Below are 24,861 nucleotides of genomic sequence, written 5' to 3' on the forward strand. Positions count from 1 at the left end.
TCGAAGTGGTTTAACACAAAAACAGTGTGTTGGCCGGATGATTTCTGCATTTGGTGATGAAGCCCCATCCAAAACCACAATTTATCGCTGGTTTGCTGAGTTTCAACGTGGACGTGTCAAGCTCAGTGATGATCCCCGTCAAGGTCGTCCAAAAACTGCAGTCACCCAAGAAAACGTTGATGCTGTGCGTAAGCTGATTGAGGAAGATCGACATGTGACATACCGCGAAATTCAGGCAACTTTAGACATTGGCATGAGTCAAATACAAATAATCTTGCATGAACAATTAGGTGTAAAAAAGTTGTTTTCCCGATGGATACCGCATTCGCTCTGTGAAGAGCAAAAAGCGGCTCGCGTTACTTGGTGCGTCAGAACTCTCGAAAGATTCCACGCAGGATCCTCAAATGCTGTATACAACATTGTATCAGGTGACGAATCCTGGATATACGCGTATGAATCCGAAACAAAAAACCAGTCACGAGTTTGGGTGTTCGAAAATGAGTTAAAGCCAACAAAAATTGTTCGTTCACGGAGTGTTGCAAAAAAAATTGTGGCCAAGTTTGTCTCCAAAACCGGCCATGTTACGACTATTCCTCTTGAGGGACAAAGAACGGTTAATGCAGAATGGTATGCTAGCATTTGTTTGCCACAGGTCGTTTCTGAACTCCGTAAAGAGAACTGCAACCGCCGCATCATCCTCCATCACGACAATGCGAGTTCTCACACCGCGCACAGAACAAAAGAGTTTTTAGAGCAAGAAAACATAGAATCATTAGACCATCCGCCGTACAGCCCCGACCTAAGCCCTAATGATTTCTATACTTTCCCTAAAATAAAGAATAAATTGCGTGGACAGAGATTTTCATCACCTGAAGAAGCTGTGGACGCTTACAAAACGGCCATTTTGGAGACCCCAACTTCCGAATGGAATGGTTGCTTCAATGATTGGTTTCATCGTATGGAAAAATGTGTAAAATTTCGCGGAGAATACTTCGAAAAGCAATAAATACATTTTTAAATAGTAATGTTGTGTCACTTCGTTAATTCCCGAAATTTTCAGTGCCGCCCTCGTAGTAGTACATGGTAACGATGCTAAAATGTAAATTTAAGCAAATTGATAATTAATTATTGTGAGAGATTTACCACTGGCTTCATTTTACTCAATAGGTAGATAATCTCACTACACAATATAATGTCTTACATTTCTGTTATAAAATCATAATCATCATCCGAATTTTTTTTATCATTTTGATTAATAGTAAATACTAATCAGTTTTAGAAGAGGCTAGAGGCGGCTATTTACCTTATTTCTTTCATTATATTCAATGACAATGACATTTAAAGACGAAACTCAACCTATCACTCACATATTTTTTTATGTATGTTTACCAGCGTTATTAAATTATAAAAGAAAAAGTCTCAGTAAATGACCACCATTTTACTGAGATTATATTTCATTTTATTTCGTTTCGTTTCATTTCATTTCGTGCCGTGTTTTATATTAATCAACTTCATTTCATTTTCTAATATGTATAATTTTTCATATAAAAATGTTTTCATTAAAATTAAAATAAGACTTGACCTAAAGGTTTAAGTTACCAAGTCAGAACATCCCTTAAAAAAATGTTTAATTCACTTCAAAAAGAGTAAATGTCAGTTTTGAGTTTTGTCATTCTTCGTTTCCTTTATTTAGTGGGCCGTTCTTAGAGAAAATCTGATTCAACAATAAATAATTCGAAATGATGGCTGAGGATGCAACAGCCGAAGCTACTAGACGTCTCAACGTTAAGAAACAAACGTTGGATGACGCGTACGCGGCGCCGGCGAATTTCTTAGAAATCGACGTTCTTAATCCAGTGACCACTATGGGTGTTGGTAAAAAACGCTACACGGATTACGAAGTTCGTATGAGGGTAAGCGGACCATTATTCGTTAATTAAATTAATAGGAACGGTCGTGATGTGTTCCGAAGGTCTCAGTGTCGGACAGAAACTCACGGACGTTGACCTTTAGTCTATCGTTAGTTGATTAAAGAGAAAAAAATTAGTGAATTGTTTGTTAAGTGTGAATAATACATTCTCGAATGTGACTAGCAATAATCGTGTTATCTGTTTTTGACTGCTACAGTGGGCGTCATTGATATGCGTTTAATGACAAAACATTCATATTGAATTTATGATCTAAAATATAATTGAAGATATCAAGGAAAATGAGATAAAACTTTATCTATTTACAAAAATAATAACGAACAAAACAAAACGAACCTTTTATAAACATTTCATTTGATTGGAAACTAAAATAAAATTCATAGTAGAATTATGATTATGAGTAAAGCATTTTTTTCAAATAAAGATGATTTATAACAAAATATAACTATAAGTTGCATGACTAATTATGTTAAATTATATGATAATACGAATTTATAGTCAATGATATTCTGTAATTGCATTATAAATAAATTTAAAATCAATAGCTGTATTTTATATATAGAATAATAATGTAATGACCAATAATAGTAAAATAATTGATATATTTATGGACCAATTGACATTTGTAGAGCTTTTTTTATATCAGGTAAATCTTCAGTTTTTATGAGTAAACTAGCTGTACCCATCAGCTTCGCTGGGCATTTAAAATTAACATTATTATTTCTCACCCCTACAAACATTCTCATCACGAACGCCCTGGTGTAAGGAGTCCAACACTCATATAAATATTTTATGTACATGTATTTTCTACATGATTAAGATTAAGATTCTATAGATAAAGTTTGGACTTTTAAATCAAATAAAAAGAGTGACGGAAACTACATTTTCACAATTCTTTTATTGTTTTTAATTATAATAAAAAATATACTTAAAATGTTTCCGGGCTACAGGTATTCTTTTTTATTATTGCTTAGATGAGGGGACGAGCTCACAGCCCACCTGGTGTTAAGTGGTTACTGGAGCCCATAAACATCTACAACGTAAATGCTCCACCCACTTTGAGATATAAGTTCTAAGGTCTCAAGTATATTTACAACGGCTGCCCCAAACAAACCGAAATGCATTACTGCTTCACAGCAGAAATAGGCAGGTTGGTGGTACCTACCCGCAAGGACTCACAAGAGGTCTTACCACCAGTAAACATATCTTACCACTAGTTTACACACTTATTTACACCAGTTTACATATCTGTCTCCAGTAGCAACATTATCGAAATGAACTAGAAAATTCCTTTAAATTGAAATGTTACTGTAATAATAATGTAATAATATGTAACAATGTTTGTTCACTATTCAAATATTATTAACTATACATGTTCATTTTCCTGCTTCATGTTTATAACTAATATCTACCTTAAACTAATAACAAATAGCACTGTGTAGCAACTGTGCTGGGTTCAAAGTATGCCATATCTATTGACAGAATTCAGACTCACAGAACTGCAGTATAGACACATAGCCTATGGACTCTGATAATTGATTCAGTAATCAGTACAGTCTCTTTGCCCGTCCAAGTTAATTGTGATATAGTTGGAATTTATTGAGCAAAAGATAGTTGTGCTCCAATAGAACCAAATATTGAGATTTAGTAGTTTTTGTTCTAGACCCATGTTACTCACGATTGGCATTCATTCATAAATAATGATATGTTCCAGTGGGAGCTAATTTACAAGACATACATAAATCCAATCAATTAACAGATTAAAAAGATTGATTTCAACCTTGAATATTCGTCACTACTTGCCATTAATCTGTGATGCTATAGTCAACATATATTTATGTGAATACATAAACAACAAAAAAATACATATTTTAATATTGCGATTATAGAAGACATTTACATTAGAAGTGTCTATTTACTTCAATATACTCTTAAAACCAGTGTAAAAAAGAGTATATATTATAGTTGTATTTAGTATTTGTCGGTTATACAGTATGCCGCAAATGATAGCAATAACGAGATGTGAGATGTGATTGAAAACTTTGTAAACTCTTGTATAAACATATTGTATAACATATATTCTATCATTCAAAACGTATCGCAAGGCTGCTTTGTGGAAGAAGCGGCAGGCTAGCGGTATCTATTGTTGGGGCTGATAAATATTACAGTATAATTCTTAAAAAAACTATATTAATAGATATATAATCGTATTTGTGCTTAAGGTTTTCTTGTAATGATTTTTCTGCCTGACTGTGTGTATTATATGTGGCAGTAAATAAATGAATTGTAAATGAGGAAGAGTGGGTGAGTAATCGGAGAATATCAACATATGCCATACGCGCGTCGTAGTGACATTAATGACGCAATCTTCTCTCTTGGCATCAACCAATCGCCTGAGAAGGAATTTTCCCCGATTCTGACTCAGTCCTTAGGGCTTCCTCCCGCGTACTCGTTGGTTGAACCACGAGTAAGAGATAAGAAAGCGTAGTCTAAACTATTATACTTCACATGATTCTTGTAAGAAGACCACACTTTTCAACTCACGCTGGCTCTAACACAAGGGGTACCTGGTATCATTTAGGGAACCGTCTAGACCGGTTATGTATAGCCTGTCGGCTGAGAGGCCCGATAGTGGTAGCTAGGGGGCGGGGAGAGATATATCTTCGGCGGTGTCGTTATTACTTAGTTAATAGGGAAGCAATTGAGGAAACAACATAGAAAAATAAATTAAAGGCTACAAGCTATGTACGTCTGTGATGCTCAAAGTGAATTGGACTGTCAGATATTTAACTCATATGCGCCCCTATTTAAAAAACCACGAAGTCCTTGTGCCTTGAAAAAAAAATCGTAATAAAAAGTTTTCGTTTTTCAGACAAACCTACCCGTTTTCAAAGTGAAAGATTCGAGCGTCAGACGGCGGTATAGCGACTTCGAGTGGCTCAGGAATGAATTGGAGAGGGACAGCAAGGTCAGTGCACAATCAATGAGTCAACGAGCCGGTGACGACATGTGACGTGCTTCGAAATACATATGTGACGTCATTCGATACGTGTTCCAAGTATCTACGCGACAGAGATGCCGCGCTACAAACACGAAGTTAGGAGAGACTGTCTCTTTCTAACATTTAATACGTCATGATAAGTCACACAATGTACATAAAACGTGTCCAACACATTACCATACTCTGTATATAGGCGTGACGTTTAGTTTGTGAATAGAATTACTAGAATAGATAATTATTGAATAGAATTACTAAATAGGGGACTGTCGCACTGAACGCGAATTTTATAAAATTTTGGATTTATTTATTTGACAGATAGTTGATGAGTAGGTCACCGTCTATTTGATGTTACGTGAATGATCCTATCCGTGTGACATGTAATCTAAATTTCAACTGCCCCACTTTTTAAACCGGAACGTATTCCAATAGGCAGGGCAATGGTACCTATCCGTGCGAGAATAAGTATAAATAGTCAAAAGTATCTTATCTATGTCGTATTATTTCATTCCGAAATGCGGCTGGATTTTCTTAAGAAGACGTTTTGCTTGTAACCGCAGAAAGAATTCTGTTCTATAGATACTTTATTTCTCTGTCATCTACTGCATAATTAAATAACTATAATCTGCCTGTTTCCAAATTAATGCCTATTATCCTGCAATGCAGAATTTATAGAAATCGAAAGAGCACTCGGTGGTGGAAGCGGTCTCACACCGATGCAACAACGTGAGCATGACGGCCTTGAGGCTTGAGGTCACGTGGAAATAATTACACGAAGCTAGTTCTTTGTTACATCATTACTGTCCACTAATCCACAGTACTTTGCGTTTAGTCTCTATATCAAGAGAAGTAAGACACGTTTTTGAACAAAATTGAATATGCAATTATTTCGATATTTCCAGATAGTCGTACCTCCCTTGCCCGGCAAAGCTCTGAAGAGACAGTTGCCGTTCAGAGGCGATGATGGTATATTTGAGGAGGAATTTATAGAGGACCGCAGAAAAGGTATGAAGTTTTAGCAGTTGCAGCGTAATTTATCAATGTTATTAAGTTAATAAAGTCTGCATTAGTCTCTTATAAAGAATGGAAGGCTTTAGAGGAAGAGGGAGAGGTAGACCTAAGAAAAAATGGATGGATTGTTTGAAAGACAATATTTGTAAAAGGGGAGTGAACGAAGAGATGGTATATGATAGAGAAGTATGGAAAGAGAAAACATGTTGCGCCGACCCCAGGTGACTGGACGTCGAAATGTGACTGCATAACGCGTGCCTTCATCCGAGGCCAAAAATGAATTCCAGATTTATCTATATCTTTAGTCAAACAACGAATAGACACAAGTGACGTCACGCGATGATTGCGATTGGTGAACCTGTCAGGAACGTGATCGAAACAACACGTCTAATTAGCTTTAAAGCCCAGCTCGACCGCAGGGTGCTTTTTTTATTGCATAGATGCGTGGACGAGCTCACAGCCCACCTGGTGTTAATTGGTTACCGGAGCCCGTAGACATCTACAACGTAAATGCGCCACCCACCTTGAGATATAAGTTCTAAGGTCTCAGTATAGTTACAACGGCTGCCCCGCCCTTCAAACTGAAACAAATGCATTACTGCTCCACGGCAGAAATAGGCTCCTTTTTTACCATGCTGATAGCCTTGAGAGGCTATTTCAGCGTAACCTTAACTAGTAGGTGAGCTCACGGGGCTCAAACCTGACGACGTTGCTAACACGAAGCCTAGCAAGAGCTGCGCTTCGCAGAATCTACCACCGGCTCCGAAACGCGACCCGCTGAGAAGATCTTTCGAGAAACTCAGTGGGCTGTGTCCGAGGGTATAGGCTCCAATCGACGAAGTATTAACCGTGTATTAATCGTTTTGTTTCTCATTCGAGGTCTGGAAGTGTTCATCAACAAGATAGCCGGGCACCCGCTGGCGCAGAACGAGCGCTGCCTCCACATGTTCCTGCAGGAGCCCACCATCGACAGGAGCTACGTGCCCGGCAAGATCAGGAACACATAACTGTACACGCCGCGCCGTCACCAGAGCCGAGGCTTTGCAGCAGTCCTCGCGCCCCACCGACATCGGGGAGTCGCACGCTGGTGTGATTCAAGATCGCTATGCAGTACGGAGGTGGACTGGAATCATCATCGGGACTACGGAGCAGCTGTGACGGAGGCTGCGGGTTTAGATCGAAGGTGGTGTGCATGTGAAGTTGGCTAATGTTTTTGGAATGATACGGGCAATGTGATGCTCTGGTACAGCGGTCCTCAAACCTTTTTTTTTACTTAGTGATAGACTAACGTACTCTTTACAGATTCGCGAAACTCTTGCATACAACATTTTTGTTGGTTGTAATAAACATAGGTACAGGTGAATTGATATTTAGTAAATATCTCTTGTGAGTCCGCACGGGTAGGTACCACCACCCTGTCTATTTCTACCGTGAAGCAGTAATGCGTTTCGGTTTGAAGGGCGAGGCAGCCGTTGTAACTATACTAAGGTGGGTGGCGCATTTACGTTGTAGATGTCTATGGGCTCCGGCAACCACTTAACACCAGGTGGGCTGTGAGCTCGTCCACCCATCTGTGCAATAAAAAAGGGGTTACCTTAAAAAAAAAATCGTATTTGTAAATTTTGCGTCACCCTTGAAACTGGGGCTTTGACACACCATTATATCGCGATGTTGTGTTTGAGAACCGCTGTTCTAGTAGCATGGGTCATTGCCAGCCACAAAAACAAAGTCGCTTCACAAAATCGACCACCTTCTCCCACCTTGGATGCTCAACTAAACCAATCCACTGAATTAGTTGCCTGTGAATCATACGCTGTGACCTACTTCACATCCGGATCTGAGAATGTAGTTTCTCCACAAACATTTTTTCAAGTTATGATTGTGGAAAAGTGATTGAATGAAACCTGATGTCGTTCAGAGGACTGCTCTAAAGCTAAACTGGATGTTATTGCAAATTTGTTCACGTTAAATTGTTACATTAGATTTTTAAAGAAACAAATCGTCTTTTCGCATTAAAATTGTACAATTTCCTAAAATATTCGAAATTGAGTTAATATGCGGAATCATTTGGTACCATCACCAGTATTTTTCTTATAAATACCGTCAAAAGAGCGTAGTTTAGTTTTAGTTTTTTTTTTTATATTACCTATGTTTTGACTACTGTTAACAAAATTAATACATAATTTTATCTTACTTTAATAGACAGATAATGTAACTGGTAAAAATAAATAATTAATGTTGCAAAGATGATTAACATTTAAAATATCAGATGTTAAACCTTTAAAACATTCTCCTGTAAAATTAGTAAGTTTTGAGATTATACAGTTTTAATGCGAGAAGACGAAATATGATAGCGACACAATTTGCAATAAACATTCAAATGTAATAAATAAATAAAAAATAAATAATTTAAAAAAAACATACAAGACAAAAGATAAATAGCACAGCATTCCCGAGGAGAGTATAATATATTTTTTAATGAGAATTCCTTTTGAAAGAACGAACTTGTTTACCGCAAGCCGTTGTTTTGAAACGATTTTTGTTTCATAAAATGGCGTTTATAATTGTTTGGATTACAAATAAGTATTTTATTTACGCACGGATAAAAATTAAAAATAATCTTTAAATTATTAAAACGGAATTGTTTTTAAGCAATAATTATTCTTATTATTATTATTGGAAGTTTAGTTTTATAATTCAATGCCTATCAATGAATCGATTTCATTAGCGTTTATTAGATTATTGATATAATATTTAATGTTAAATCTCATTACTGTAATGTTCTATTTGATGATGTACAGTTAATCTGGGTAATTTTGATTCGATCTGGTAACATTCTTTTGTAACTCAGCAATTCGATTCATTTGAGTTTATTGTTCACGGAGTTACAGGTTTGAGATTTGCCATGTACGTCTTAGGATAATAATAAAAAAATACATTTGTTAATTATTGATTAGAAATAAAATGGAGTTTTGTAACGTTGCTAACATAAAAATACAATATAGTCGAATTATCATGACTATTTTATTTTTGTAATTGAAATTCATGTGCTCTATTTGCTAAGTTCCATCAAAATTACACAGAATAACTATAGATTAAGCAATTTATTTGTGTTTTTCATTTTATTGTATGTCAGTTTGATATTATGTGAAAGACAACATTGGAATTAAAAAATTCATTACATTCGAGGCTTATTTAATTAATAAAATACACAATCATCGCCATGAAAGCATTCTGCAAAATGACGTGTTTTTCGAAGTAGCTTCAGTACAGTCGGCTGCAAAAGTGCACCGAATCGATTAATTTATACTAAAAATTGTATAGACATAAAATTAACGCCATCTACACAACAAGGTAGAAACAAAATATCTTAAACAGTAGTTGATACTAAACTACCTGATCCTTACCTACATATGTAGTGAGCAAAGCCACAATTTACAATCAAACTAGTTTATTTTTACAAATTTGAGCTCGAGCGTTCAAAGGAATATAGAACTAAGTGTCTATGCTATTCGACGGCTGTCCTTACAAACTTGTACACGCGCGCCAAACAATTACAATTTATACTGTATAGTCTTATCCGAAGAGGCTTCTATAAAATGATTGGGCGAACAATTAGAATAGTATAACCCCACTACAGTGCTTGAAACAGAGCTATACGAATCAACATACTTTTCTTGTCCAAACATCGTGAGCAGTTTGGGAAACGTGATGAAATAAAAAAAAACACCTTACAGCCAATAAAAAGACTATTCTTTGCTTTTAAATTGAATAACATAGATTCGTGGCGATATATTTTGTTTGTTTAGTAAAGTCGTATCTTCGAAGGAGCGCTCTTGAATTTTAACAAATAAATGTTTCTAGTTAACACTAGACTTGCCGATCTTTCGGACATATTGATGGGTAATTAAAAGTTATCGATTTTATTATTGAATGGTTCACTATTGAAAAAAAAATTAGAAATAAATAATTAAAAAGAAAATTTTATATATTAGAATATGCCTAAGAATTATATAGTACCATTTTACAATACTGTTAGTAGAAGTATGAAAGAAGTCCATTTGATCGGTTCTGGTGTGTTTAGTGTTAAAAACGTGTTTGTATATTAATTGTCTCTACAAAACTTGGAATGGTATCTGACACAACTTAACCCTTACATAAATAGGTTAAACTAATCAGGATGATATTAAATTAGTAATGAAATCAGTGTTGTCATTCACAAAAAAGGTTGGTGTTACATTCATTTGAAAAGTCCAGTAATTTATACATAATAATATGTAATATATGTTCTCTAGCTATCGAAAGATTTTGTCTTTCGTACTTTTTAATTTAATAATATTTAAAATGTACTATCAATTTAATTAATTTAAAAAGATACTTTGTAATATATACAACGTATATTAATATTCATATAAAGTGATACATGAATGTATTACGAATTTATTTCTGTGCGAAAGTTGATGTCTTACGATGAGATGATAAATAAATTTTTATGACTGTTAAATTAATTGAAACTTGATTAACCTCATTACTACACATTCGGTTATTTGTAATAATTATCTATCATAATAGGTTTTAATAAATTTGCTATCATGTAATCGAAGTTTTTATTTGTGCAGTCCAACAAACTTTAAAATGAAATCGGTTCTATTTTGGAATGTAGTATGTTGACGGATTTCTTGGTCATTTGCGAATCTGTATTAAAAGTTCTTTGTTTTTTTCCCTATCTAATCGTATGATCCTAAGGGACTATGTCAACTTCACGCGTACCGGTAGATGAGCTCACGGGCTCAACTTGAGAGAATTACTAACACTAGCCTTAGCAAAAGCAGTGCTTCGCATTCTACTACTGGATTGGAATTGCGACCCACTGAGAAGATCCGGCGAGAAACTCAATAGGTTCTTTGTTTGTTTGAAAGGTTATACACTGCCTATAGTTTCGTGTTGTGTGAAATTGCATTCCGAATCATCGGTAAATACATAACTAATTAAAAGCTCCTGCCATTGTTTGCTTGAATAAAGAAAACTAACATTGATTTCGTATGTGATCCTTCGTGATGGTCAGACAAAACAACAAAAACGAATTAATTACAAGGAAACTTTATTAAAATGTAATAATGTATAGCAATACATGTTTTAACTGTCCTGCTCGAAGCAAGACTTGATGAGGATCTTGCTGGGTTGCGACGCGGCGACCGACTCGCCCTGACGCCACAGCCTCTGTCCTCTGGTCTCTATCTCCTCGTGCCACGCTTCTTGAGTTTTCCTAATCCAGCAATTTTATACTGGTGGTAGGACCTCTAGTGTGTCCTCGCGGGTATGTACCACCACCCTGCCTATTTCTGTCGTGAAGCAGTAATACGTTTCGGTTTGAAGGGTGGGGCAGCCCTTGTAACTATATTGAGTCCTTAGAACTTAAATCTCGAGGTGGTTACCGGAGCCCATAGACATCTACAACGTAAATGCCGCCACAGATCTTGAGACATAAGTTCTAAAGTCTCAGTTCAGTACAACGGCTGCCTCACCGTTCAAAGCGAAATGCATTACTTCACGTCAGAAATAGGCAGGGTGTACGTAACTATTGACGTGCGGACTCACAAGACGTCCTACCGCCAGTAACCTTTTTTTTAACCTATCAAGTGAACAAATGATTCAATACAACTATGCGTTCCTCTCACATACAATGTTTGTGAGCAGCGGCTTGCCTATACCTTGGCGATGCTGATGTCCATGACCGATGGCAATTACTTACGATCAAGCGGGTCACAGCCCCGAATTCTTTAGGAATGTACTCTGATTTGTTATAGTTAAATACTGTAACGCCGATCAGAGTAGCGCCATCTATCGCCAAATAGCAGAAACGAACATCGAAGGTACTAGTAAAAATCCAGAATCCAGCTATATATACTTATAACTGTAACTATACTTGAGACTTTAGAACTTATGTCTCAAGACGGGTGGCGCATTTACGTTGTAGATGTCTATGGGCTCCAGTATCCACTTAAACACACATCGAAGCTATTCGACTTGCCCAGAATGTTCTCGATATATTTAGAGATGTCGTATCAACTATAAAAGCGTTGCAGAGATGGCACGCAGTCAGTCAGTTATCGGAACTACTCGAAGCCAAACAGCGAACGGATCACCTGAAGCGAAGCGGAAGAAGCGAATTGAGAATTTTAAAGTGTTCTTTAAGTGTTTTAAGTGTTGAATACAGTTTTAATTTATACTTCGGTAGAATATTATTTATCCCGAACCCCAGCGCGTAACAATACTAACCTGCAGTTTTCCATGAGCTGTACGATGTTAGGGAAAAAATTCTGAAGTAACATCAGACAAGGAAACACGACCACGGAGAGGAACTGGATCTGTTCCGCCGGCTGGTTGATGCTGCGACGCCGGTCCATCATGCTCAGCGGCGTGTAGCCCATGGACCGCTCTTTGTCGCCCTACGAAATCAAGTCGTGTGTCAAGCTAGCCGGCACCACAATTAGAACTATCGTGCTCACTAATAGCGAACACAAGTGGTGGGGAAACCAAAGGACACCAGTGTTCTGACCAGGTAACTGCTGGTAATGCCGGTCAAAGAAGCTCTTCACGATGTTACTGCCGGTAGAGAAACAGTGAAAAGACGATAGAAGGGTCACGATCCTCAACAATGTGCGAAGGATTGGGAGAAGACCGCGTGTAACAGAATACAGAATATACTGGTGGTAGGACCTCTTGTGAGTATCCGTGAGTATCCACACGGATAGGTACCACGACCTTGCCTATTTCTGCCGTGAAGCAGTAATGCGTTTCGGTTTGAAAGCTGGGGCAGCCGTTGTAACTACAGTCAAACCTGGATAAGCGAGAGTTCAAGGGAGCACAATCTCATTCTCGCTTATAGAGGTTTCTCACTAACCCGAGTTTCTCGCTAATGCTCCCTCTGAATTTCATTTCGCGATTTTCCGGATTCAAACGCATTCACTATTTTAAGTTTATCACTTAATGACAGTACTTTAATTTTCCGTTTTGACATGATGCAGAACAGAACTTTCCTTCGCAATTGATTAACGATAAACTGAGTAAGGCCGACAAACAGGACGGTACACAGGCACACGTGTCCAGTCGAAAAGAATGCGATAAAATAACAATGTTATTTAGTTCCACGAAACAGAATAGGTTCAATATTGACGAGAAAAAAATACAAAAACAATGGTAGGAAGTTCCACGAAAGTTAAGAATAAGACATAAAATAGCAGATGTTAAATTGGTAATTTTTTTTATCCTTTGTTCTTCCTAAATAATATAAATAAATAAAGCTCGACTCTCGCTTATAGAGGTATAGATAAGTAGCAGTCTCACTTACGGAGGTCCATGAGGGAAAAATGACTCTCTCTAACACAGGTTTCTGTTTCTCGCTAATAGAGGTTTTGGGAGCTTAAAATGACGGGTCCTGGCTATTACTCTCACTTATAGAGTTTTCTCACTTATCCAGTTCTCGCTTATCCAGGTTTGACTGTATATACTGAGACCTTAGAACTTATATCTCAAGGTGGGTGGCGCATTTACGTTGTAGATGTCTATGGGCTTCAGCAACCACTTAACACCAGGTGGGCTGTGAGCTCGTCCATCCATATAAGCAATAAAAAAAAATACAAACTTTCCTTACTTGATTATAAAACTCTTCATAGACGCATTGAGCGTTCGCTTTGGCGACTCCGAATGGCTTGCAGGATCCGGACAAGTCGCTGGTCGTCATCAGTATGCCCTGGAATCATGTACTTGCGTACAACACATTTATGTGTCGAACCGCTATATAAAGCGATGCAACAACTTATGTTTGAACCTGCAAGCGTATTCACAAACTACTTCCACAAAAAAAATATATTTCCAAAATTACAAATTCGCCTAATGCTAAAGTCGGGTTGTAAGCCACTGATGGTTATTTCGGTTTGATAGGTGAAACAGCTGCAACATATTACAATTGAGATTACAACCCCATTTACCCTAAGGAGTTTCCTATACCCTATTTCACTGGTGGTAGGACCTCTTGAGAGTCCACACGGGTAGGTACCACCACCCCGTCTATTTCCGCCGTGAAGCAGTAATGCGTTTCGGTTCGAAGGGTGGGGTAGCCATTGTAACTATACTGAGACCTTCGAACTTATATCTCGAGGTGGGTGGCGCATTTACGTTATAGATGTCTATGGATTCCAGTAACCACTTAACATCAGGTGGGCTGTGAGCTCGTCCACCCATCTAAGCAATAATAAAAAAAAAACCATTAATATACACAAATCGTAATCGTTACAAAATATTAAAATAATACTGTGTGCGCAATACAAGTTTTTTAACGTTCTCGATAGCGTAAAAGTTAACAGGGCCCCTAGTGGCAAACGTTCCAACTTCATAAAAATTTGAGTTAACTTTTACGCTATCGAGAACGTTAAAAAAACTCGCACTAAGCATACAGCTGTGTAAAATTATTGCTCACTAGTTGACCCGGCAGACTTCGTAGTGCCTCAATCCGTCCAGTGCCGATAAATAAAAGACCTAAGCTTTTATATAAAATAAACTTAAAAGAAACAAAAGGAATTCGTCCGACAGGGGACACATCAAAGATAAAAAATAAAATAATTATTTTTATTTAATTCCGAGCATTTTCATATTTATCTACCATTTAACCTTCTCTGGAGTTCTACAAATAATTCAAGACCCAAATTAGCCAAATCGGTCCAGCCATTCTCGAGTTTTAGCGAGACTAACGAACAGCAATTCATTTTTATATATAAAGATTTTAGTGTGACACATCACTTCGCAAAGAGCAGAAAAGGTCGGCAGTGTACCTTGAGTAGTTTCCTGTGCTGGTTGTCGTTCCAATCGAAGGTCTGGTCGGCGATGAGCGGCGCCAGCTGCGCCCTCAGCTGGAAGTACACCGCCAGGTCGGTGCACAGTATGGCGTATTTCATCTCCTCCAATATTCGTTCTTGATCGACTATCGGTAACTTGCTGAATATTTGTTTATCCTGATCAAAGGGTTCAGTGATTAAACGGATATTTTATACAGAAAAGGATTTATTTGAATTTGCTAACGTTATTTCGACAGTCTACCACCAACTTCACTACGTCCTAGCGTCTTCTAAACTTGTATGGGTAGGCAAACTTTTTTATTGCCTAAATGGGGGGAAGAGCTCAAGACTTAACTGGTGTTAAGTGGGTACTGGAGCCCATAGACATCAGGCAGGGTGGCAGCACCTCCCTCTGCAGAGTCACCAGACACCCTAATACCAGTAATTATACTATTTCCATTTCTTTATTTTCTCGATGACAGATCCTGTAGAAGCTTGAACGAGCGTTTTTATTATTATTTGATAAAAGTATGACGCTTACGAGAAGTTCAAGCTCATAGCAGAGTCGGAGGAGTTGGAGGATTTGGTCACAGCACTACAACTAGAAGAACTGTCATCGAGAAAATAAAGAAATAGAAATAGTAGGTACCTATTTATAGGCAAATTAAATTTTTTACCGGTTTTGTTTATTACACGATGAATTATTTTAGTCAGTTCACGATTAGTGATTACAGTCAGGTCGCTCGATACGAATGCACCGGGCGTCTTATTCCGCCTCCCATCTATTTCTGCTGTGAAGCAGCCGTGCGTTCGGGCTTGTTGGGGTTGGCAGCCGTTATATCTACTATATTAGCAGACATCAACATCGACCTTGTGTTCCTAGGTGAATAGCGGCCTTAATGTTGGTAACCACTTAACATGAGATGGGCATTTGATTTTTTTCGGGGTCAGGAGGAAATCGTCGAATTTTCGCTTACGCGTGAGATCGGCAGGCGGGGGATGTTGGCATTGGCCCGACTAAAGCTTCTTGTTCAAAAAGCCGCGTCTGAGTCTCGGATAGGACAATACTCTTCGGGGGCACGATAGGAACAACATATTTCGCGCACAGCGCATATCTCTCCACCACCCTGCTTCATTGGACGCCGAAATTCTCGGTTATCCAAAGTCCGCCAAGACTGCGTTACAAGTCATGACCTCAGAATACCTAGCTGGATGAGAATCAAGTCCGCCAGCCAGCGCGATCATCCCTCGCCTGGTTACATACAAGGTGATCTAGTAAAATAATATCTTTGTCGGGATTATTGGCTGCTGTACCTGTCACGTAACCGTTTAAAATAATGAAATACCTCAACGATCTTCTTGGCGAGAAAATAATGATGATTCTCGAGTATCGACGTCTTGTACATGAGGGCCAGTGGGTGCTTGCAGAGCATCAGGAAGTTGTTGTTGTACCCGGGATGGTCCAGGTCGTGACAGAGACCCGATATCATTAGGGCCGCCACCTGAGTCCACAAAATATATTTTATTAAAGTAAAAAAAATATTATGACGCACATTTTTATCCTCATCAGCTTACAATTCTCGTATTTGTAAGAAGTTACCATCGCTCATGCATGCACACATCCGATCCGCTCAATACAATGAATTCGTGAGTAAAACCTGGGCAACATATGCTTTGCATAATCCAAGCTCAGCAGGATCAGGTAGATTACGGTTAGACTGTGCTGCTGGTATTACCGAGGTTCATGACTGTTTGTGACCACTTTCGACCATTTAAACAGACCGTAAGCGAGTTAAAAGACACGTCACAACTTTTCGACCCACGTTAAACCTTTGTGAATAAACAAAAAGACACATCAACGGTTTCTAGAACAACACTAACTTCAGCGAACTCAAAGTAGCCAGTATTGTTGACTAATATCATGAACATCGTGTGGGTGAACGTGAAGGCGTGCTGCGCGTTGTGGTACGGGTTGTCCCTGTAACAGCTGAGGACGGATAACACGAACTCCGCTAGCTGCTGTCGCTCGAAATTACGATCGGCAAACGTCTCCTTGAACATGTAGCACACCAGGCCCGCCATCTCCTCCCTGTTCCCTTCGCTGATGTCGTAATCATAACTGAAGCAAACACAACGATTTATAATAATATATTTAATTGCCTACAAGTAACCGGCGATAAAAAATTCAAATCGACGATTGGAAAGAGACAATCGGCTTATTTCGGCTTCGTAGTCGCTCTAAGCATTAACATTTTGCTATCTATTACGATCGCATACTAATGCCATTAACCCACTGAGTTTCTCGCCGGATCTTCTCAGTGGGCCGCGATTCCAATCCGGTAATAGATTCAGCGAAGCACTGTTCTTGCTAGGGCTTGTGTTAGCAATTCTCTCAGGTTGAGCCCGTGCGCTCATCTACTGATCCGTGTGAAGTTTGAATAGCCTCTTAGGCTACCGACGATTAGGTAGGGAAAAAATTGAATGAATCTTTAATAATAGCTCTAAGCATGTTCCATGGAAAATAATGTACATTTTTTTTTATTAGAAACGTCGTATCTTCAAATGTTCCCAACCATAACACTAAGATTATCGACAATTTAAATAGCTATCTTCTGTATTCAGTGAAATTAAAAAGGCAAAACCCTATGGTACAGGAATCAGTAAATGAAGGTAAGATACGTCACGTCCGGAAGTTACTAGGCGGCAGCAGAATGCCGTTGGTCTCCATCAGTTCCTCGACGTCATGCCGACAGGGTTTCAGGTGGAGCTTCATCAGATCGTTGTAAATTATGTTCTTATTTTCCTGCAAGAATACTGTTATTGGAAGTCGTCGTGGCCTAAAGGATAAGACGTCAGGTGCATTCGTGTGTAGCGATGCACCGGTGTTCGAATCACGCAGGCGGGTACAAATTTTTCTAATGAAATACGTACTCAACAAATGTTCACGATTGACTTCTACGGTGAAGGAATAACATCGTGTAATAAAAATTAAACCCGCAAAATTATAATTTGCGTAATCACTGGTGGTAGGACTTCTTGGGAGTCCGCACGGGTAGGTACCACTACCCCACCTATTTCCGCCGTGAAGCAGTAATGCGTTTCGGTTCGACGGGTGGGGTAGCCGTTGTAACTATACTGAGACCTTAGAACTTATATCTCAAGGTGGGTGGCGCATTTACGTTGTAGATGTCTATGGGCTCCAGTAACCACTTAACACCAGGTGGGCTGTGAGCTCGTCCACCCATCTAAGCAATAAAAAAAAAAAGTATTAGGTCGAAAACATATTGCCTGTGGTTCTATGTCTGATAGAATATGAAAGTGCGTCATGGTTCAAATATCAACAGATACGATTGCATTGATTAAAAAGTTCCTCTCATTGAAATCTTAATAAAAACAAACGACGTACTTTTTGATATATTTTTAAGGCATTGATGCGTAAACTTGTTGTGAAGCAGTTACCGGAGCGAATAAATATCACGTGTTTTGTGAAGGATGAAGTACTGGTGGCCTGAAGGCCTTTCCAGTTTACCAGGACTAGTGGGCGAACACGGGTTCAACCAGGAGGGGTGGGATTTGTTAACGGCCCGAGCGCTTCCCGAGGAGATCTAACACCTCAAGAGCAGCTGCTGCGCAAATGAACTTACTACCAGATCGGAATCGCGACCCATCGAGAAGATCCGGCGAGAAACTTAGCGAGCTGATACATGGATTAGGTTGCACGTCGAACTCCTTGTCGAGTTCGACAAGTATGGTTACCAGAGTCACTAAGCCTGCTCCTAATGTTAGAGCTGAAAGCGTCTCATGCAAGAGTTATTGGTACTGATGGATCCGCAAGGACGTGTATATCACAACGTGAGTGCCGCCACCCGCCTTGAGACATGAGGTCGAATTCTCAATTGTAATATTTGTCTCACTTTTTAAACCGGTATAGATGTCTACTTCGCGGCAGGAATGCACCGTACGGTGAGCGGTAAGTGTGCCACTTATCTTTAAAAATAAGTACAAGAGCAAGGTTAGAGTTTTCAGGGTATCGTAATGTGGTTAATACCATCGCTATGCCTATTTATTTGCGTCAGAATTTGAGGAATTGCACCTGATCACTGGTAATTCGGCTACAATAAGTCTTAAGAACACTGGATAAAGCGATATTTGATTTTTAATGGACAAGGGGGCGTCCATTAATTACGTGAGGTGTTCTAGGTGTTTTCAAATCTCACTTAGAGTGGAGGGGGGTCTTGGCAAATATCACGTAACTATATGTCTCGTAGAAAACGGTGTAAAACGGTGTATTGAAAAACACTTGGATATATTAGTTCCAGTGGTCACTCTTGAGGCCGTGCACGAGTCTCCCTGGACTGAATTAGAATAAATCTTTACTTAATTTTTGTTTGATATTCAGTATTTAATTTTATGATTCTGATTTTAAATTATGGTAATATTCACAAATACTAGTCTTTGCTAGTCTTTAATAAAAGTAATAGAGCAAGTTTTTTTTTCCACGTAATTAATGGATCCCCCCCAACTGCTTCGCGACATTTCGCGTCAAAAGAATTATTTCGTTTCTTACATGATATATTTTCTTCTGATGCATATTATAGAAGTGTACGATTAGAGAACAATAACTTATAAACACTTCGAATATCATTTCGTCTTCGTGATTGAATGGAAGGGCGTTGTTTTTGTTCGTTAGCTGCACAACTCCTGAAAATTAATAATGTTTTCAATAAAAAATACTTTTAAGTTTTCACAATTTGCATCACAAAAATCAACAGTGCCAAAGTTGCTAATTCCCTCCTTCCTTCCTTAATCCATTATTCGACTATCGAAAGAGGGTAATGTTTTTCGTGTGTATTTACAAGCTAATCGTTGAATTATCTTGCACCACTTTGAGAATGCGGCACGACATGAAAACCCTCTTGTCGTGGTCCCCGGAAATTATATACCCGATTCTGAGGACTGAATGGTAAACAGTCGACGTCGCCCTAAACACGTCATTACGGATCCTCCCGATCCATTAACGGTGCTCTTTAGGTACCTCAAGCACCGGTCACCGTCCTCGTCGAACCCGTCGCTTGCGACGAAGGGCTCGACGAGTGAATTAACCCATAGACACAGCCCACTGAGTTTCTCGTCGGATCTTCTCAGTGGATCGCATTTCCGATCCGGTGGTAGATTCTGCGTTATTATTTGCTATATAATTAGAAACGTCAGTAATCATCCGGTTTTACCGATTACTCCATGTTTATCGACGATGGGCGACACCAAACAGGACCTGACGACAGTGCCGGTTGTCGAATCTATTTCCTTCGTAAACCTCGAGTCTTTGTACGCGTCATTTACGTTTAATTTCTTTCCGGTTCGCGATACCAGACCCGCCGGGGTATGCTCACGGCTCAAACTGAAACGAGCGGATTAAAGTTCACTAAAGAAAAACCGAATAAACTAATATAATTCATGTTTTTTTCTGATAGGATTGTTTAATATGTATGACTAGTTTTGGGTCACTACTGTAGACGTTGTTGCCAATTGTGAAGTCAGTAATAAAGAACTAATACACAGTAATGAAAGACACCGTTTATTCCGTAAGATGGTACATGCGTTTACATAATGACCGGCGCGGCGCCGGCACAGAACACTATTACTTCTAGCGAAGGGCGCCGGGCAACTGGTGCAGCGTAATGCAATAACTGCATGCGCAAGCGCTTACGTGTCCCTACATAAAATTCAACTCATAGAAAAATTACGTCCCCGTCATAAAATTCAAATCTTAATTTACGATAAGTACATTGCGATTATTCATAGTAAATCGTTATCAGAGCATTGGTAGGTAAGCTATTAGTCGTTCATGACCACAAACACCATAAGGTAGTCGAAATGTCGTATTTAATTTAGTATAAAAATAAAAAACGAAATGAAACCGTAAAAGTTATTTTAATTATGCCCATAATTCGCAAATCTGAAGAAAATATTATAGTTTACGGAAGCATCTTCACAAGCGAGAAACTAAAAAGGATAGGAAGTAAGGATATATAATAAGTTTTTTTTCTTTTATCTTTTTGACTCTGTCAAGTTATATGATTTATTCGTGAAAAAAAAACAGTTGAAGCTACTGAAATCTGTCTAAGGAGATATACTCGATATTAACGATAATGTATTGGAATTATATTCCCAATCCTGCGGAGTTCGCCACTTCGATAAAGCGGCACGACACGAGAACCCTCTCATCATGGCCGCCGGTAACTACATTCCCGATTCTGCGGAAAGAATGGAAAGCAGTCGACGTTGCCCCAAACACGTCATTTCGGATCCTCTCGATCCACTAACGGTGCTTTTAGGTACCTCAAGCACCGGTCATCGTTCTCGTCGAACCCGTTGCTTGCGACGAAGAGCTCGACGAGTAAATTAACCCTCAGACACAACCTACTGAGTTTCTCGCCGGACCTTCTCAGTGGGTCGCGTTTCCGATCCGTTGGTAGATTGTGCAAAGCACGACTCTTGCTAGGGTTCGTGTTAGCAACGTCGTCAGGTTTGAGCCCCGTGAGCTCACCTACTAGGTTACGCTGAAATAGCCTCTCATGGCTCTCAGCTAGGTAGGCAAAAAAAAAACATTGGAACGACGTTGGATATTGTCTGGTCATTAGATAAGCTCAAAGATTAAAGAAAACAATGCTAGGGATTAAATTAATTCAACAAAATAATAATTTACTTAATTTTGGTTCTCTTCCGTGGCATTTTAGATTTTTCTGTGGACCACCCATCGTCCCACATGTCCGCGTAAACATCATCACCGAAATATTCCTTGTCTATGATGTAGAAACTACTCCTCATAGCTCCTATGAATGATTTCACGATCGCCTGCGTAATTCAGTATTCAATTTTTTTAAACAAGTCTAAAGCCACTTCGTAATAATTACTATATAGATACCACGGTGCCCAACACAATAATTTGTATTCGTCCTGAACGTAATGTAACACAAATTACATAATATATTCAATGGCAGGCCGTGTCAAAAGTTTTGGAAGGACACGGGGCACAGCTAGGTACTAGGAATTTTACGCATTCAACTGTGGGCTCAACGTACTAAAAGTTCAAGCCTATTTTCTGTTTTTCCATAACTCATTGTAAACATTCCCGTTTCGGCTTTTAGTCTTTAGTAAAGTTTTTTTAACAATGGACGTTATATAGAGTTCTTGGGTAAAAATTTAAAAAGTTTAGTTAGAGAACATTTTGGACATGGAATACAAAGAGTCACGGCTACGCCAAAACAATGTTTATTTAACAGAGACGTTGAACACAAACCAACATATCAGTAAGCATGGTGTCGATGGACGCGAGGTCACAGAAATAGTTGTGTAGCAGTGTCCTGAGCTCCGAGTTGAGATGGGCGGTCTTCTGAAGGGTGATTCGCTCTTGGGCCTGGTGAACAGCCGCCCCTGCCCAGCAAGCCACGCTCACAACAGTGTACACAGTGTCCTGGAACGTAATCTTTTGGAATCGGAATTCGGAATTTGTCGTCGTCGTGGCCCAAAGGATAAGACATCCGGTGCATTCGTCTAGATACGAATGCACCGGTGTTCGAATCCCGCAAGCGGGTACCAATTTTTCTAATGAAATACGTACTTAACAAATGTTGGCGATTGACTTCCACGGTGAAGGAAGAACATCGTGTAATAAAAATCAAATGCGCAAAATTATAATTTGCGTAATTACTGGTGGTAGGACGACTTGTAAGTCCGCACGGGTAGGTACCACCGCCCTGCCTATTTGTGCCATGAAGCAGTAATGTGTTTTGGTTTGAAGGGTAGGGCAGCCGTTGTAACTACATATACTGATACCTTAGAGCTCATATCTCAAGGTGGGTGGCAGCATTTACGTTGCAGATGTCTATGGGCGCTATGGCTATGGGCTGTGAGCTCGTCCACCCATATAAGCAGTAAAAAAAAACAACCGCTACTTCAATGCACCAGAGTTCCCGAAAATTTATCAATTTTTGATGCGGAATAAATTTGTGTGTATGGCTCTGGTAGAAGTCTAACATGCCTTACACGGAAACGAAAAAACGCATCCGAGTCAAGAGACGCGAGTCCAGGCTGGTTAGATGAAATATCAACACGGCTCGACTCGTCCTAGTCCAATGTGCTTAGCGCAAGCTTTTTACGTTCTCGATCGCGTAAAAGTTAACTCAAATTTGGATGGAATTGGAACAGCGCCCCTAGCGGTAAACGTTAAACGTTAAAAAACTCGGACTACGCAGTACAGTACAAGAAGACTTACATCATCATATGGCTCAGCATGCGTCCTGTACATTTCTAAGACGGCGTGGCATTCTCCGTCGGGCTTTAACACTGGCATGCACAGCGCTACCTTCGCCTCGATCCATTTTAAGCCTTCAGCGAAGCGTCTATCACGTTGCACATCATCAAGCACTAGCATCTCTTTGGTAAAGGCCACGTGGGCAGCTACGACCTTATTCTCTCCTAGAAAACAGGAAATGTGCTAGATGCATGTTGTGAGGCCGCAGAGATCCGCATCCAATACAAGGACCTCGTTTGAGACTTAGCCATTGGTCTTCTATAACCCAAACAAATATCTTTCTGCGGAGTGAAATTAGAGCAATTTATAATACCTCTCTAAGGACTCCACGAGCCTCTTGTAGAACATAAGCGACTGATTAAGCGAGCGAGGTTCTTTTCAATGTGCCAATGTGCCAGTTTTTTGGAGATCATTTCAACTTTCATTTCCCCGATGACCCGTATACTGGCTTGACCGTCAGTAACCTAATATGTTCGAAGACCTCCAAGTCTTTGATACTTGATATACATGATGAATGTTTCTTAGCGAGGTTCCATTGACTTGGAACTAACTAGATTTCGATAATGAAAAAACACTCAGCCAAAGAACAAAAGGACTTACCAATAGGTATGTTAACTTCGTGTCTATCAGGATTCTTCGTATTTTGGGACATTAAGACGATCTCACCCTTCATTTGATCGACCGTGTATACAAAAACTCCTAGCAAATATTGAAAAAAGATCAAAACATGTTTTATTTTGGGTAATTAAATCTATCATCTACTTTCCTCGTATATTAGGTCTAATTTTGTAAACGCATATCTTATCATGGAAGATGTGAAAAACCCCTCAAGGCCCTTCTGTTTTTAGAATACGGGCACCTCAAAGCGTATGATGTATACCTTCAAACATGACATTTAACTTTATTCGAATAACAAACCCCTTGCCTTTTAAAAGAAACGCGATCACTATGGGCATACATATATACTTGTAATCTTTAAAGGGTGTTTTCTTTATTGACTCTACGGAGCATCAAACGAGTTAAATTACCGGAACTATTGGTAAAGTTTTTCAAAACCATGGCAGTTTCGTACAATAACGCGTCCAAATCGATCTCGTCATCCAGGAACACGTTGAATCGGTTAATATCGAGATATTTCCTGGCCTTCTGTTCGGATTCTTTCAAGCCTTTCCGTTCTATTTGCGCGTACGGAGCGATCACTCGTCTGGTCACCTTATCCAGTTTCTCGGACGGGACCAAGAAGTGAGATTGTACTTTGGTCAAGCTCTTCTTGGACAAAGCGTCTTCGGCGTCTTGCTGCTTCACGTCCTGTTTGCTTTTTGTCGATTTCACATTCTTAGGAGTGAGTTCGTGCATCATTTTTATTAAATTTATGTTAATTAAAGTAAACGTCAAATTATATTCGTCCAATCGTAACACAAAAGAGTTTACATATCGGGTGAAAGGTTGTTTGGTTTAACCGACATTTTCGCAATTTTACAAGAGATTTATCGAAAGCTTAAAAATTGGAAAAAATATCATAACAAAAAAAGTTCTTTAGCTACATTTTTGAATGGGGTAAACTAAATTGAAGTTCAATCAAAATATTGAACTGTTGATACTAATACAAAATAAATCGCACCTTTCATTAGAAGGATAGATGTCGCGTATTAAGCGAAATGTCGCTTAAACCAAATAGCCTTTCAACCTCGATATGCTATTTTAGACATAATACTTATGTTCGTAATAAAAATTAAAATTTTATTACGAATTGAAAGTCTTCTCTAAATAAGGTGC

The 24,861-nt window shown here is 39.0% G+C and overlaps 2 protein-coding genes across 2 annotated transcripts; one reads left to right on the forward strand and one right to left on the reverse strand.

Annotated features, from left to right (window-relative positions):
- The first annotated feature begins 1,625 nt into the window (after nucleotides 1-1,625).
- On the forward strand, nucleotides 1,626-9,120 carry LOC101742410 (sorting nexin-12). The gene is made up of 4 exons (XM_004930638.4): nucleotides 1,626-1,913; nucleotides 4,801-4,896; nucleotides 5,829-5,931; nucleotides 6,817-9,120. Exons 1-4 carry the CDS (start codon nucleotides 1,740-1,742, stop codon nucleotides 6,942-6,944), a joined length of 501 nt encoding a protein of 166 aa, XP_004930695.2. The 5' UTR covers nucleotides 1,626-1,739; the 3' UTR covers nucleotides 6,945-9,120.
- A 1,901-nt stretch (nucleotides 9,121-11,021) lies between these two features.
- Nucleotides 11,022-24,505, reverse strand: LOC101742652 (cAMP and cAMP-inhibited cGMP 3',5'-cyclic phosphodiesterase 10A). Its single transcript, XM_021350985.3, has 14 exons — nucleotides 24,114-24,505; nucleotides 23,686-23,784; nucleotides 23,047-23,249; nucleotides 22,072-22,245; nucleotides 21,478-21,626; nucleotides 20,000-20,169; nucleotides 19,339-19,472; nucleotides 17,456-17,574; nucleotides 16,653-16,890; nucleotides 16,118-16,273; nucleotides 14,769-14,948; nucleotides 13,592-13,690; nucleotides 12,217-12,386; nucleotides 11,022-11,203 (listed from the first exon to the last, which is right to left on the reverse strand). Exons 1-14 carry the CDS (start codon nucleotides 24,442-24,444, stop codon nucleotides 11,074-11,076), a joined length of 2,352 nt encoding a protein of 783 aa, XP_021206660.2. The 5' UTR covers nucleotides 24,445-24,505; the 3' UTR covers nucleotides 11,022-11,073.
- Nucleotides 24,506-24,861: the final 356 nt, after the last annotated feature.

Source organism: Bombyx mori, chromosome 23, assembly GCF_030269925.1.
Source record: "Bombyx mori chromosome 23, ASM3026992v2".
In the NCBI taxonomy this organism is placed as follows: domain Eukaryota; kingdom Metazoa; phylum Arthropoda; class Insecta; order Lepidoptera; family Bombycidae; genus Bombyx; species Bombyx mori.